This window comes from Oncorhynchus kisutch, linkage group LG5, assembly GCF_002021735.2.
Source record: "Oncorhynchus kisutch isolate 150728-3 linkage group LG5, Okis_V2, whole genome shotgun sequence".
Lineage (NCBI taxonomy): Eukaryota > Metazoa > Chordata > Actinopteri > Salmoniformes > Salmonidae > Oncorhynchus > Oncorhynchus kisutch.
Window position 1 is genome coordinate 74,074,154 of NC_034178.2, and position 15,111 is coordinate 74,089,264.

General features: G+C 36.2%; 1 protein-coding gene across 1 annotated transcript in view; it reads left to right on the forward strand.

Moving 5' to 3' along the window:
* The window catches only part of atg7 (ATG7 autophagy related 7 homolog (S. cerevisiae)), a 103,032-nt gene that overhangs the window by 12,079 nt on the left and 75,842 nt on the right, over positions 1–15,111 (forward strand). The window contains 3 exon segments of the mRNA XM_031825792.1: positions 2,574–2,664; positions 2,762–2,906; positions 13,495–13,653. Coding sequence (XP_031681652.1) covers positions 2,574–2,664; positions 2,762–2,906; positions 13,495–13,653 — 395 coding nt within the window.

The window sequence follows — 15,111 nt, forward strand, 5'->3', positions numbered from 1 at the left end:
GAGACCACCACCTCTCCCTTGGTGGGGTTTGATCGGCTCAAGATCCCAAACGGTGCCCTATTCCCATCTTGATATAGTGCACCATTGTTGACCAAGGCTCTATGGGCCCTCTTCAAAAGTAGAACTCTACAGAACCTTCAGAGATTGACACCCCTTGACTTTTTCCACATTTTGTTGTGTTTTACTAGCCTGAATTTAAAATGGATTACATTTAGATTTTGTGTCACTGATCTTCACACAATACCCCATAATGTCAAAGTGGATTTATGTTTTTAGAAATGTTTACAAATGAATTAAAATGAAAAGCTGAAATGTCTTGAGTCAATAAGTAGTCAACCTCCTTTGTTATGGTAAGCCTGAATAAGTTCAGGAGTAAACATGTGCTTAACAAGTCACACATTAAGTTGTATGGACTCAGTGTGCAATAATAGTGTTTAACATGATTTTTGAATGACTACCTCATCTCTGTACCCCACACATACAGTCGTGGCCAAAAGTTTTGACAATGAGACAAATATTAATTTTCACAGTCACTCACAATGTTGCCTAAGAACACAGCCATGAATAGAGAATGGTACCAACACATTCTCCGAGAGCAACTTCTCCCAACCATCCAGGAACAGTTTGGTGATGAACAATGCCTTTTCCAGCATGATGGAGCACCTTGCCATAAGGCAAAAGTGATAACTAAGTGGCTCGGGGAACAAAACATCGATATTTTGGGTCCATGGCCAGGAAACTCCCCAGACATTAATCCCATTGAGAACTTGTGGTCAATCCTCAAGAGGCGGGTGGACAAACAAAAACTCACAAATTCTGACAAACTCCAAGCATTGATTATGCAAGAATGGGCTGCCATCAGTCAGGATGTGGCCCAGAAGTTAATTGACAGCATGCCAGGGTGGATTGAAAAGGTCTTGAAAAAGAAGGGTAAACACTGCAAATATTGACTCTATGCATCAACTTCATGTAATTGTCAATAAAAGCCTTTGACACTTATGAAATGCTTGTAATTATACTTCAGTATTCCATAGTAACATCTGACACCAATATCTAAAGACACTGAAGCAGCAAACTTTGTTGAAATTAATATTTGTGTCATTCTCAAAACTTTTGGCCACGACTGTACAATTATATGCAATGTCCTTCAGTCGAGCAGTGAATTTCAAACACAGATTCAACCACAAAGACCAGGGAGGTTTTCCAATGCCTTGCAAAGAAGGGCACCTATTGGTAAATTGGTCCCCCCAAAAAAGTAGACATTGAATATCCCTTTGAGCATTATTAATGACACTTTGGATGGTGTATCAATACACCCAGTCACTACAAAAATACAGGTGTCCTTCCTAACTCAGTTGCCGGAGAGGAAGGAAACCGCTCAGGGATTTCACCATGAGACCAATGGTGACTTTAAAACAGTTACAGAGTTTAATGGCTGTGATAGGAGAAAACTGAGGATGGACCAACAACATTGAAGTTACTCCACAATACTAACCTAAATGACAGAGTGAAAAGAAGGAAGTCTGTACAGAATACAACATATTCCAAAACATGCATCCTGTTTGCAATAAGACACTAAAGTAATCCTGCAAAAAAAATTGACAAAGAAATTAACTTTATGTCCTGAATACAAAGTGTTATGTTTAGGGTAAATTATTGAGCACCACTCTCCATATTTTCAAGCTTAGTGGTGGCTGCATCATGTTATGGGTATGCTTGTCATCGGAGAGGACGAGGGAGTAAAAAAAAAAAAGAAGGAAGAAATGTAATAGAGCCAAGTCCTAGAGGAAAACCTGGTTCAGTCTGCTTTCCACCGGACACTGGGGAGATTCATTCACCTTTCAGCAGGACAATAACCTTAAACACAAGGCCAAACGGTGGAGTTACTTACCACGACGACATTGAATGTTCCCGAGTGGCCTTGACTTGAAAATCTATGGAAAGACCTTAAATGGCTGTCTAGCAATGATCAACAACCAACTTGACGGAGCTTGGAGAATCTCTCTGACTCAGCCCCATCTCTGTGGAGAGTCCTCTCTCTGACTCAGCCCCATCTCTGAGGAGAGTCCTCTCTCTGACTCAGCCCCATCTCTGTGGAGAGTCCTCTCTCTGACTCAGCCCCATCTCTGTGGAGAGTCCGCTCTCTGACTCAGCCCCACCTCTGTGGAGAGTCCTCTCTCTGACTCGGCTCCACCTCTGTGGAGAGTCCTCTCTCTGACTCAGCCCCACCTCTGTGGAGAGTCCTCTCTCTGACTCAGCCCCACCTCTGTGGAGAGTCCTCTCTCTGACTCAGCCCCACCTCTGTGGAGAGTCATTTGTTTATTATCCTCTTTTCTCCAGAATCTGCTTCAGGTTAGAAGTGTGTGTTTGTTTGTTTAACAATCCTTGTGATTACCAGAAGTACTCACAGGGAGAGTAAAACAAGGAAAAGTTGGACAAGTGGGGACATTTTGCCAGTGGGCCAGGGACAATTATATCAATACTCTGTCATTATCAACAGTCTCCAATAATCAATAGTAAACTCTAATCAATAATCTGTCATTATCAACAGTCTTTGCGTTCTGTTCCTTCAGCGTGTCCAAAGAATGTAGGATGGGAGAAGAACCCTAAAGGAGCCATGGGACCCCGGATGGTCAACCTCAGTGAATGTATGGACCCAAAGAGGTACAATAAATCAACCAATCAGAAGGGGGTTACATCATGAGACTATCTCTATATGCATCTAGTGTCTATCTAACGTTCTGTATCTATAACACACCAGACTCGCAGAGTCCTCGGTGGATCTCAACCTGAAGTTGATGCGCTGGAGGCTGGTACCTTCTCTGAATCTGGACAAAGTGACTTCAACTAAGTGTCTGCTGCTGGGAGCTGGTACACTGGGCTGCAACGTAGCCAGGACTCTAATGGTGAGGACCTGCGATGTTGAGATGATTCAATTAGATTTCTAGATGATGAAATAGAGATCGGGGGGGGTTCTACTAAGTGTCTGCTGCTGGAGGCTTGGTACCCTGGGCTGCAACGTAGCCTGCGATGTTTAGATTACATCATGGAAACACAGACTGGCAATAATATATCCTGTATACCTTCTGACCAGGTCAAACACATCATGTCAATGCACTTGGACATGCTTGAAGTGACTCTAATGCTGAGCTCCTGGGTAGGTTTTTACATAAGGTCATGGGAACATGGAGAACATATACATTTAATATTTACATTTGAGTCAAATAGCAGACACTTATCTAGCTGTACATGTAGATAGAGACTATATAACATGGAGACTATATAACATGGAGACTATATAACATGTAGAGAGAGACTATATAACATGGAGACTATATAACATGGAGACTATATAACATGGAGAGAGAGACTATATAACATGCAGAGAGAGACTATATAACATGTAGAGAGAGACTATATAACATGTAGAGAGAGACTATATAACATGTAGAGAGAGACTATATAACATGTAGAGAGAGACTATATAACATGTAGAGAGAGACTATATAACATGTAGAGAGAGACTATATAACATGTAGAGAGAGACTATATAACATGTAGAGAGAGACTATATAACATGTAGAGAGCGACTATATAACATGGAGACTATATAACATGGAGACTATATAACATGTAGAGAGAGACTATATAACATGTAGAGAGAGACTATATAACATGTAGACTATATAACATGTAGAGAGAGACTATATAACATGTAGACTATATAACATGTAGAGACTATATAACATGTAGAGAGAGACTATATAACATGTAGAGAGAGACTATATAACATGGAGACTATATAACATGGAGACTATATAACATGTAGAGAGAGACTATATAACATGTAGAGAGAGACTATATAACATGTAGACTATATAACATGTAGAGAGAGACTATATAACATGTAGACTATATAACATGTAGAGACTATATAACATGTAGAGAGACTATATAACATGCAGACTATATAACATGTAGAGAGAGACTATATAACATGTAGAGAGAGACTATGTAACATGTAGAGAGAGACTATGTAACATGTAGAGAGAGACTATATAACATGTAGAGAGAGACTATATAACATGTAGAGAGAGACTATATAACATGTAGAGAGACTATATAACATGTAGAGACTATATAACATGTAGAGAGAGACTATATAACATGTAGACTATATAACATGTAGAGAGAGACTATATAACATGTAGACTATATAACATGTAGAGAGAGACTATATAACATGTAGAGAGAGACTATATAACATGTAGAGAGAGACTATATAACATGTAGAGAGAGACTATATAACATGTAGAGAGAGACTATATAACATGGAGACTATATAACATGGAGACTATATAACATGTAGAGAGAGACTATATAACATGTAGAGAGAGACTATATAACATGTAGAGAGAGACTATATAACATGTAGACTATATAACATGTAGAGAGAGACTATATAACATGTAGACTATATAACATGTAGAGAGACTATATAACATGCAGACTATATAACATGTAGAGAGAGACTATATAACATGTAGAGAGAGACTATGTAACATGTAGAGAGAGACTATATAACATGTAGAGAGAGACTATATAACATGTAGAGAGAGACTATATAACATGTAGAGAGACTATATAACATGTAGAGACTATATAACATGTAGAGAGAGACTATATAACATGTAGAGAGAGACTATACCATGTAGAGAGACTATATAACATGTAGAGAGAGACTATATAACATGTAGAGACTATATAACATGCAGAGAGAGACTATATGTAACATGCAGAGAGAGACTATATAACATGCAGAGACTATATAACATGTAGAGAGAGACTATATAACATGTAGAGACTATATAACACGTAGACTATATAACATGTAGAGAGAGACTATATAACATGTAGACTATATAACATGTAGAGAGAGACTATATAACATGTAGAGAGAGACTATATAACATGTAGACTATATAACATGTAGAGAGAGACTATATAACATGTAGACTATATAACATGTAGAGAGACTATATAACATGCAGACTATATAACATGTAGAGAGAGACTATATAACATGTAGAGAGAGACTATGTAACATGTAGAGAGAGACTATATAACATGTAGAGAGAGACTATATAACATGTAGAGAGAGACTATATAACATGTAGAGAGACTATATAACATGTAGAGACTATATAACATGTAGAGAGAGACTATATAACATGTAGAGAGAGACTATACCATGTAGAGAGACTATATAACATGTAGAGAGAGACTATATAACATGTAGAGACTATATAACATGCAGAGAGAGACTATATGTAACATGCAGAGAGAGACTATATAACATGCAGAGACTATATAACATGTAGAGAGAGACTATATAACATGTAGAGACTATATAACACGTAGACTATATAACATGTAGAGAGAGACTATATAACATGTAGACTATATAACATGTAGAGAGAGACTATATAACACGTAGACTATATAACATGTAGAGAGAGACTATATAACATGTAGAGAGAGACTATATAACATGTAGACTATATAACATGTAGAGGGAGACTATATAACATGTAGAGAGAGACTATATAACACGTAGAGAAAGACTATATAACATGTAGAGAGAGACTATATAACATGTAGAGAGAGACTATATAACATAGAGACTATATGTAACATGCAGAGAGAGACTATATAACATGTAGAGAGAGACTATATAACATGTAGAGAGAGACTATATAACATAGAGACTATATGTAACATGCAGAGAGAGACTATATAACATGTAGAGAGAGACTATATAACATGTAGAGAGCGACTATATAACATGTAGAGAGCGACTATATAACATGTAGAGAGAGACTATATAACATGTAGAGACTATATAACATGTAGACTATATAACATGTAGAGAGAGACTATATAACATGCAGAGACTATATAACATGTAGAGACTATATAACATGTAGACTATATAACATGTAGAGAGAGACTATATAACATGTAGAGAGAGACTATATAACATGTAGAGAGAGACTATATAACATGCAGAGACTATATAACATGTAGAGAGACTATATAACATGTAGACTATATAACATGTAGAGAGAGACTATATAACATGTAGACTATATAACATGTAGAGAGAGACTATATAACACGTAGACTATATAACATGTAGAGAGAGACTATATAACATGTAGAGAGAGACTATATAACATGTAGAGAGAGACTATATAACATGCAGAGAGAGACTATATAACATGCAGAGAGAGACTATATAACATGCAGAGAGAGACTATATAACATGCAGAGAGAGACTATATAACTTGCGGAGAGAGACTATATAACATGCGGAGAGAGACTATATAACATGCGGAGAGAGACTATATAACATGCAGAGAGAGACTATATAACATGCAGAGAGAGACTATATAACATGCAGAGAGAGACTATATAACATGCAGAGATAGACTATATAACATGCAGAGAGAGACTATATAACATGCAGAGAGAGACTATATAACATGCAGAGAGAGACTATATAACATGCAGAGAGAGACTATATAACATGTAGAGAGAGACTATATAACATGTAGAGACTATATAACATGTAGACTATATAACATGCAGAGAGAGACTATATAACATGCGGAGAGAGACTATATAACATGTAGAGAGAGACTATATAACATGTAGAGAGAGACTATATAACATGTAGAGAGACTATATAACATGTAGAGAGAGACTATATAACATGTAGAGAGACTATATAACATGTAGAGACTATATAACATGTAGAGAGAGACTATATACCATGTAGAGAGAGACTATATAACATGTAGAGAGAGACTATATAACATGCAGAGAGACTATATGTAACATGCAGAGAGAGACTATATAACATGCAGAGACTATATAACATGTAGAGAGAGACTATATAACATGTAGAGACTATATAACACGTAGACTATATAACATGTAGAGAGAGACTATATAACATGTAGACTATATAACATGTAGAGAGAGACTATATAACATGCAGAGACTATATAACATGTAGAGAGAGACTATATAACATGTAGAGACTATATAACACGTAGACTATATAACATGTAGAGAGAGACTATATAACATGTAGAGACTATATAACATGTAGAGAGAGACTATATAACATGTAGACTATATAACATGTAGAGAGAGACTATATAACATGTAGAGAGAGACTATATAACACGTAGACTATATAACATGTAGAGAGAGACTATATAACATGTAGAGAGAGACTATATAACATGTAGACTATATAACATGTAGAGAGAGACTATATAACATGTAGAGAGAGACTATATAACACGTAGACTATATAACATGTAGAGAGAGACTATATAATATGTAGAGACTATATAACATGTAGAGAGACACTATAACATGGAGAGACTACATGTAACATGCAGAGAGAGACTATATGTAACATGCAGAGAGAGACTATATAACATGTAGAGAGACTATATAACATGTAGAGAAAGACTATATAACATGTAGAGAAAGACTATATAACATGTAGAGAGAGACTATATAACATGTAGAGAGAGACTATATAACATGTAGAGAGAGACTATATAACATGTAGAGAGAGACTATATAACATGTAGAGACTATATAACATGTAGACTATATAACATGCAGAGAGAGACTATATAACATGCGGAGAGAGACTATATAACATGCAGAGAGAGACTATATAACATGCAGAGAGAGACTATATAACATGTAGAGAGAGACTATATAACATGTAGAGACTATATAACATGTAGACTATATAACATGCAGAGAGAGACTATATAACATGCGGAGAGAGACTATATAACATGTAGAGAGAGACTATATAACATGTAGAGAGAGACTATGTAACATGTAGAGAGAGACTATATAACATGTAGAGAGAGACTATATAACATGTAGAGAGACTATATAACATGTAGAGAGAGACTATATAACATGTAGAGACTATATAACATGTAGAGAGAGACTATATACCATGTAGAGAGAGACTATATAACATGTAGAGACTATATAACATGTAGAGAGAGACTATATAACATGTGGAGACTATATAACATGTAGACTATATAACATGTAGAGAGAGACTATATAACATGTAGACTATATAACATGTAGAGAGAGACTATATAACACGTAGACTATATAACATGTAGAGAGAGACTATATAATATGTAGAGACTATATAACATGTAGAGAGACACTAACATGGAGAGACTACATGTAACATGCAGAGAGAGACTATATGTAACATGCAGAGAGAGACTATATAACATGTAGAGAGACTATATAACATGTAGAGAGAGACTATATAACATGTAGAGAAAGACTATATAACATGTAGAGAAAGACTATATAACATGTAGAGAAAGACTATATAACATGTAGAGAGACTATATAACATGTAGAGAGAGACTATATAACATGTAGAGAGAGACTATATAACATGTAGAGAGAGACTATATAACATGTAGAGACTATATAACATGTAGAGAGAGACTATATAACATGCAGAGAGAGACTATATAACATGCAGAGAGAGACTATATAACATGTAGAGAGAGACTATATAACATGTAGAGAGAGACTATATAACATGTAGAGACTATATAACATGTAGACTATATAACATGCAGAGAGAGACTATATAACATGCGGAGAGAGACTATATAACATGTAGAGAGAGACTATATAACATGTAGAGAGAGACTATGTAACATGTAGAGAGAGACTATATAACATGTAGAGAGAGACTATATAACATGTAGAGAGACTATATAACATGTAGAGAGAGACTATATAACATGTAGAGAGACTATATAACATGTAGAGACTATATAACATGTAGAGAGAGACTATATACCATGTAGAGAGAGACTATATAACATGTAGAGACTATATAACATGTAGACTATATAACATGTAGAGAGAGACTATATAACATGCAGAGACTATATAACATGTAGAGAGAGACTATATAACATGTAGAGACTATATAACATGTAGACTATATAACATGTAGAGAGAGACTATATAACATGTAGAGAGAGACTATATAACATGCAGAGACTATATAACATGTAGAGAGAGACTATATAACATGTAGAGAGAGACTATATAACATGCAGAGAGAGACTATATAACATGTAGACTATATAACATGTAGAGAGAGACTATATAACACGTAGACTATATAACACGTAGACTATATAACATGTAGAGAGAGACTATATAACATGTAGAGAGAGACTATATAACATGTAGAGAGAGACTATATAACATGTAGAGAGAGACTATAAAACATGTAGAGAGAGACTATATAACATGTAGAGACTATATAACATGTAGAGAGAGACTATATAACATGTGGAGACTATATAACATGTAGACTATATAACATGTAGAGAGAGACTATATAACATGTAGACTATATAACATGTAGAGAGAGACTATATAACATGTAGAGAGAGACTATATAACACGTAGACTATATAACATGTAGAGAGAGACTATATAATATGTAGAGACTATATAACATGTAGAGAGACACTATAACATGGAGAGACTACATGTAACATGCAGAGAGAGACTATATGTAACATGCAGAGAGAGACTATATAACATGTAGAGAGACTATATAACATGTAGAGAGAGACTATATAACATGTAGAGAGAGACTATATAACATGCAGAGAGAGACTATATAACATGCGGAGAGAGACTATATAACATGTAGAGAGAGACTATATAACATGTAGAGAGAGACTATGTAACATGTAGAGAGAGACTATATAACATGTAGAGAGAGACTATATAACATGTAGAGAGACTATATAACATGTAGAGAGAGACTATATAACATGTAGAGAGACTATATAACATGTAGAGACTATATAACATGTAGAGAGAGACTATATACCATGTAGAGAGAGACTATATAACATGTAGAGACTATATAACATGTAGACTATATAACATGTAGAGAGAGACTATATAACATGCAGAGACTATATAACATGTAGAGAGAGACTATATAACATGTAGAGACTATATAACATGTAGACTATATAACATGTAGAGAGAGACTATATAACATGTAGAGAGACTATATAACATGCAGAGACTATATAACATGTAGAGAGAGACTATATAACATGTAGAGAGAGACTATATAACATGCAGAGAGAGACTATATAACATGTAGACTATATAACATGTAGAGAGAGACTATATAACACGTAGACTATATAACACGTAGACTATATAACATGTAGAGAGAGACTATATAACATGTAGAGAAAGACTATATAACATGTAGAGAAAGACTATATAACATGTAGAGAAAGACTATATAACATGTAGAGAGAGACTATATAACATGTAGAGAGAGACTATATAACATGTAGAGAGAGACTATATAACATGTAGAGAGAGACTATATAACATGCAGAGAGAGACTATATAACATGCGGAGAGAGACTATATAACATGTAGAGAGAGACTATATAACATGTAGAGAGAGACTATGTAACATGTAGAGAGAGACTATATAACATGTAGAGAGAGACTATATAACATGTAGAGAGACTATATAACATGTAGAGAGAGACTATATAACATGTAGAGAGACTATATAACATGTAGAGACTATATAACATGTAGAGAGAGACTATATACCATGTAGAGAGAGACTATATAACATGTAGAGACTATATAACATGTAGACTATATAACATGTAGAGAGAGACTATATAACATGCAGAGACTATATAACATGTAGAGAGAGACTATATAACATGTAGAGACTATATAACATGTAGACTATATAACATGTAGAGAGAGACTATATAACATGTAGAGAGACTATATAACATGCAGAGACTATATAACATGTAGAGAGAGACTATATAACATGTAGAGAGAGACTATATAACATGCAGAGAGAGACTATATAACATGTAGACTATATAACATGTAGAGAGAGACTATATAACACGTAGACTATATAACACGTAGACTATATAACATGTAGAGAGAGACTATATAACATGTAGAGAGAGACTATATAACATGTAGAGAGAGACTATATAACATGTAGAGAGAGACTATAAAACATGTAGAGAGAGACGATAAAACATGTAGAGAGAGACGATATAACATGTAGAGAGAGACGATATAACATGTAGAGAGAGACTATATAACATGTAGAGAGAGACTATATAACATGTAGAGAGAGACTATATAACATGTAGACTATATAACATGTAGAGAGAGACTATATAACATGTAGAGAGAGACTATATAACATGTAGAGAGAGACTATATAACATGTAGAGAGACTATATAACATGTAGAGAGAGACTATATAACATGTAGAGAGAGACTATATAACATGTAGAGACTATATAACACGTAGACTATATAACATGTAGAGAGAGACTATATAACATGTAGAGAGAGACTATATAACATGTAGAGAGACTATATAACATGTAGACTATATAACATGTAGAGAGAGACTATATAACATGTAGAGACTATATAACATGTAGAGAGAGACTACAACATGGAGAGACTATATAACATGTAGACTATATAACATGTAGAGAGAGAGACTATATAACATGTAGAGAGAGACTATATAACATGTAGTGACTACATGTAACATGCAGAGAGAGACTACATGTAACATGTAGAGAGAGACTATATAACATGTAGAGAGAGACTATATAACATGTAGAGAGAGACTATATAACATGTAGAGAAAGACTATATAACATGTAGAGAAAGACTATATAACATGTAGAGAGAGACTATATAACATGTAGAGAGAGACTATATAACATGTAGAGAGAGACTATATAACATGTAGAGAGAGACTATATAACATGTAGAGAGAGACTATATAACATGTAGAGAGAGACTATATAACATGTAGAGAGAGACTATATAACATGTAGAGAGAGACTATGTAACATGTAGAGAGAGACTATGTAACATGTAGAGAGAGACTATGTAACATGTAGAGAGAGACTATATAACATGTAGAGAGAGACTATATAACATATAGAGACTATATGTAACATGCAGAGAGAGACTATATAACATGTAGAGAGACTATATAACATGTAGAGAGAGACTATATAACATGTAGAGAGAGACTATATAACATGCAGAGAGAGACTATATAACATGCAGAGAGAGGCTATATAACATGTAGAGAGAGACTATATAACATGTAGAGGTAGACTATATAACATGTAGAGAGATTCTATATAACATGTAGAGAGAGACTATATAACATGTAGACTATATAACATGTAGAGAGAGACTATATAACATGTAGAGAGAGACTATATAACATGTAGACTATATAACATGTAGAGACTATATAACCTGTAGAGAGAGACTATATAACATGTAGAGAGAGACTATATAACATGTAGAGAGAGACTATATAACATGTAGAGAGAGACTATATAACATGTAGAGAGAGACTATATAACATGTAGAGAGAGACTATATAACATGCAGAGAGAGAATATATAACATGTAGAATATATAACATGTAGAGAGAGACTATATAACATGTAGAGAGAGACTATATAACATGTAGAGAGAGACTATATAACATGGTGAGAGAGACTATATAACATGTAGAGACTATATAACATGTAGAGAGACTATATAACATGTCGAGAGAGACTATATAACATGTAGAGCCTATATAACATGGATACTATATAACATGTAGAGAGAGACTATATAACATGTAGAGAGAGACTATATAACATGTAGAGAGAGACTATATAACATGCAGAGAGAGACTATATAACATGTAGAATATATAACATGTAGAGAGAGACTATATAACATGTAGAGAGAGACTATATAACATGTAGAGAGAGACTATATAACATGCAGAGAGAGACTATATAACATGTAGAATATATAACATGTAGAGAGAGACTATATAACATGTAGAGAGAGACTATATAACATGTAGAGAGAGACTATATAACATGTAGAGAGAGACTATATAACATGTAGAGAGAGACTATATAACATGTAGAGAGAGACTATATAACATGTAGAGAGAGACTATATAACATGTAGAGAGAGACTATATAACATGCAGAGAGAGACTATATAACATGTAGAATATATAACATGTAGAGAGAGACTATATAACATGTAGAGAGAGACTATATAACATGGTGAGAGAGACTCTTGTTATTGTGCTCTACAGGGATGGGGAGTGATGTTATCTTGTTGTTGTGCTCTACAGGGATGGGGAGTGATGTTATCTTGTTATCTTGTTATTGTGTTCTACAGGGCTTGGGAGTGATGTTATCTTGTTATTGTGCTCTACAGGGCTGGGGAGTGATGTTATCTTGTTATTGTGCTCTACAGGGCTGGGGAGTGAGACACATCACGTTTGTGGACAACTCTAAGATCTCTTACTCCAACCCAGTCAGACAACCGCTGTATGAGTTTGAAGACTGTCTGGGAGGAGGCAAGTCCAAGGCCCTCGCTGCCGTCGACAGACTGGGCAAGATCTTCCCTGGAGTGGTGAGTTCCTGACCTATGACCTCTAACCCTAACCCCTGACCTCTAAACCCATCTCTAACCCTCTATCTCAATAACACCACTTACCCTAACCCTGTCATGGTGAGGCGTTTTCACCACAGACAACGCACAGTTTCAGTCTTCTCTTTATGCTCGGGGTCCACAGTCAGCACACAGTTTCAGTCTTTATGCTCGGGGTCCACAGTCAGCACACAGTTTCAGTCTTTATGCTCGGGGTCCACAGTCAGCACACAGTTTCAGTCTTTATGCTCGGGGTCCACAGTCAGCACACAGTTTCAGTCTTTATGCTCGGGGTCCACAGTCAGCACACAGTTTCAGTCTTTATGCTCGGGGTCCACAGTCAGCACACAGTTTCAGTCTTTACACAGACCGCTTCGGGGCTTTGTGTGAGCAAGCCTCATAAACAAATCAGTTGCACTGCAGACAGGTGTCTGGGGCCTTGTTTCCTGTGCACCTGCCCACTTGACATTGTCCTGTTTTTCCCCGAGTGGGGAAGAAGGTGATCAGGACGCACGGCTGCCTCCTAGGCTGCCTCCACGGCTGCCTCCTAGGCTGCCTCCTTGTGGCTCCTCGGCTGCCTCCTAGGCTGCCTCCTTGTGGCTCCTCGGCTGCCTCCTCGGCTGCCTCCTCGGCTGCCTCCTCGGCTGCCTCCTTGTGGCTCCTCGGCTGCCTCCTTGTGGCTCCTAGGCTGCCTCCTTGTGGCTCCTCTGCTGCCTCCTTGTCGCTCCTCGGCTGCCTCCTCGGCTGCCTCCTTGGCGGCTGTAGCTTCATTACTGGCGTTCAAGTGGTTCTCACGTAGCTCACATGCCAAATTCATGATGAAATCTCTCCTGCCGACTGTCTTGTACAACACGTGCGCGTCGATAACAGCCATGTTGATGCACGTTGTAGAACACAGTAACAGGCCAACTGTGAGTACCTCCGAGGGGGAGATTTTTATGTGCAATTTCCAGCCGTTCGTCACAAAATAATTAGACCGCCCACAATTCTTCATCATCGTTACACTGTGGTTCTAAATTCAATCACCCTCCTCATTTCAGATCATTCAAATTCAATTATCATATGATATCTGTTTTCTATTGCTCATTCACTCATTCATCCAGTGAGATTAGTTTTTTTTTTTTTACTGAACAAAAATATGAGAGCAACATGCAGCAATTTCAACGATTTTACTGAGGTACAGCTCACGTAAGGAAATCAGATCGTTAAAATATATCTAATCTATGGATTTCACATGACTGGGAATAGATATCTAAATCAAATAAACTTTAAATCTTTTTTTTTTAAAGATAGAGGTGTGGATCAGAACCAGTCAGTATCTGGTGTGACCACCGTTTGCCTCATGCAGCGCGACACGTCTCCTTCACATAGAGTTGATCAGGTTTTTGATTGTGGCCTGTGGAATGTTGTCCCACTCTTATTCAATGGCTCTGCAAAGTC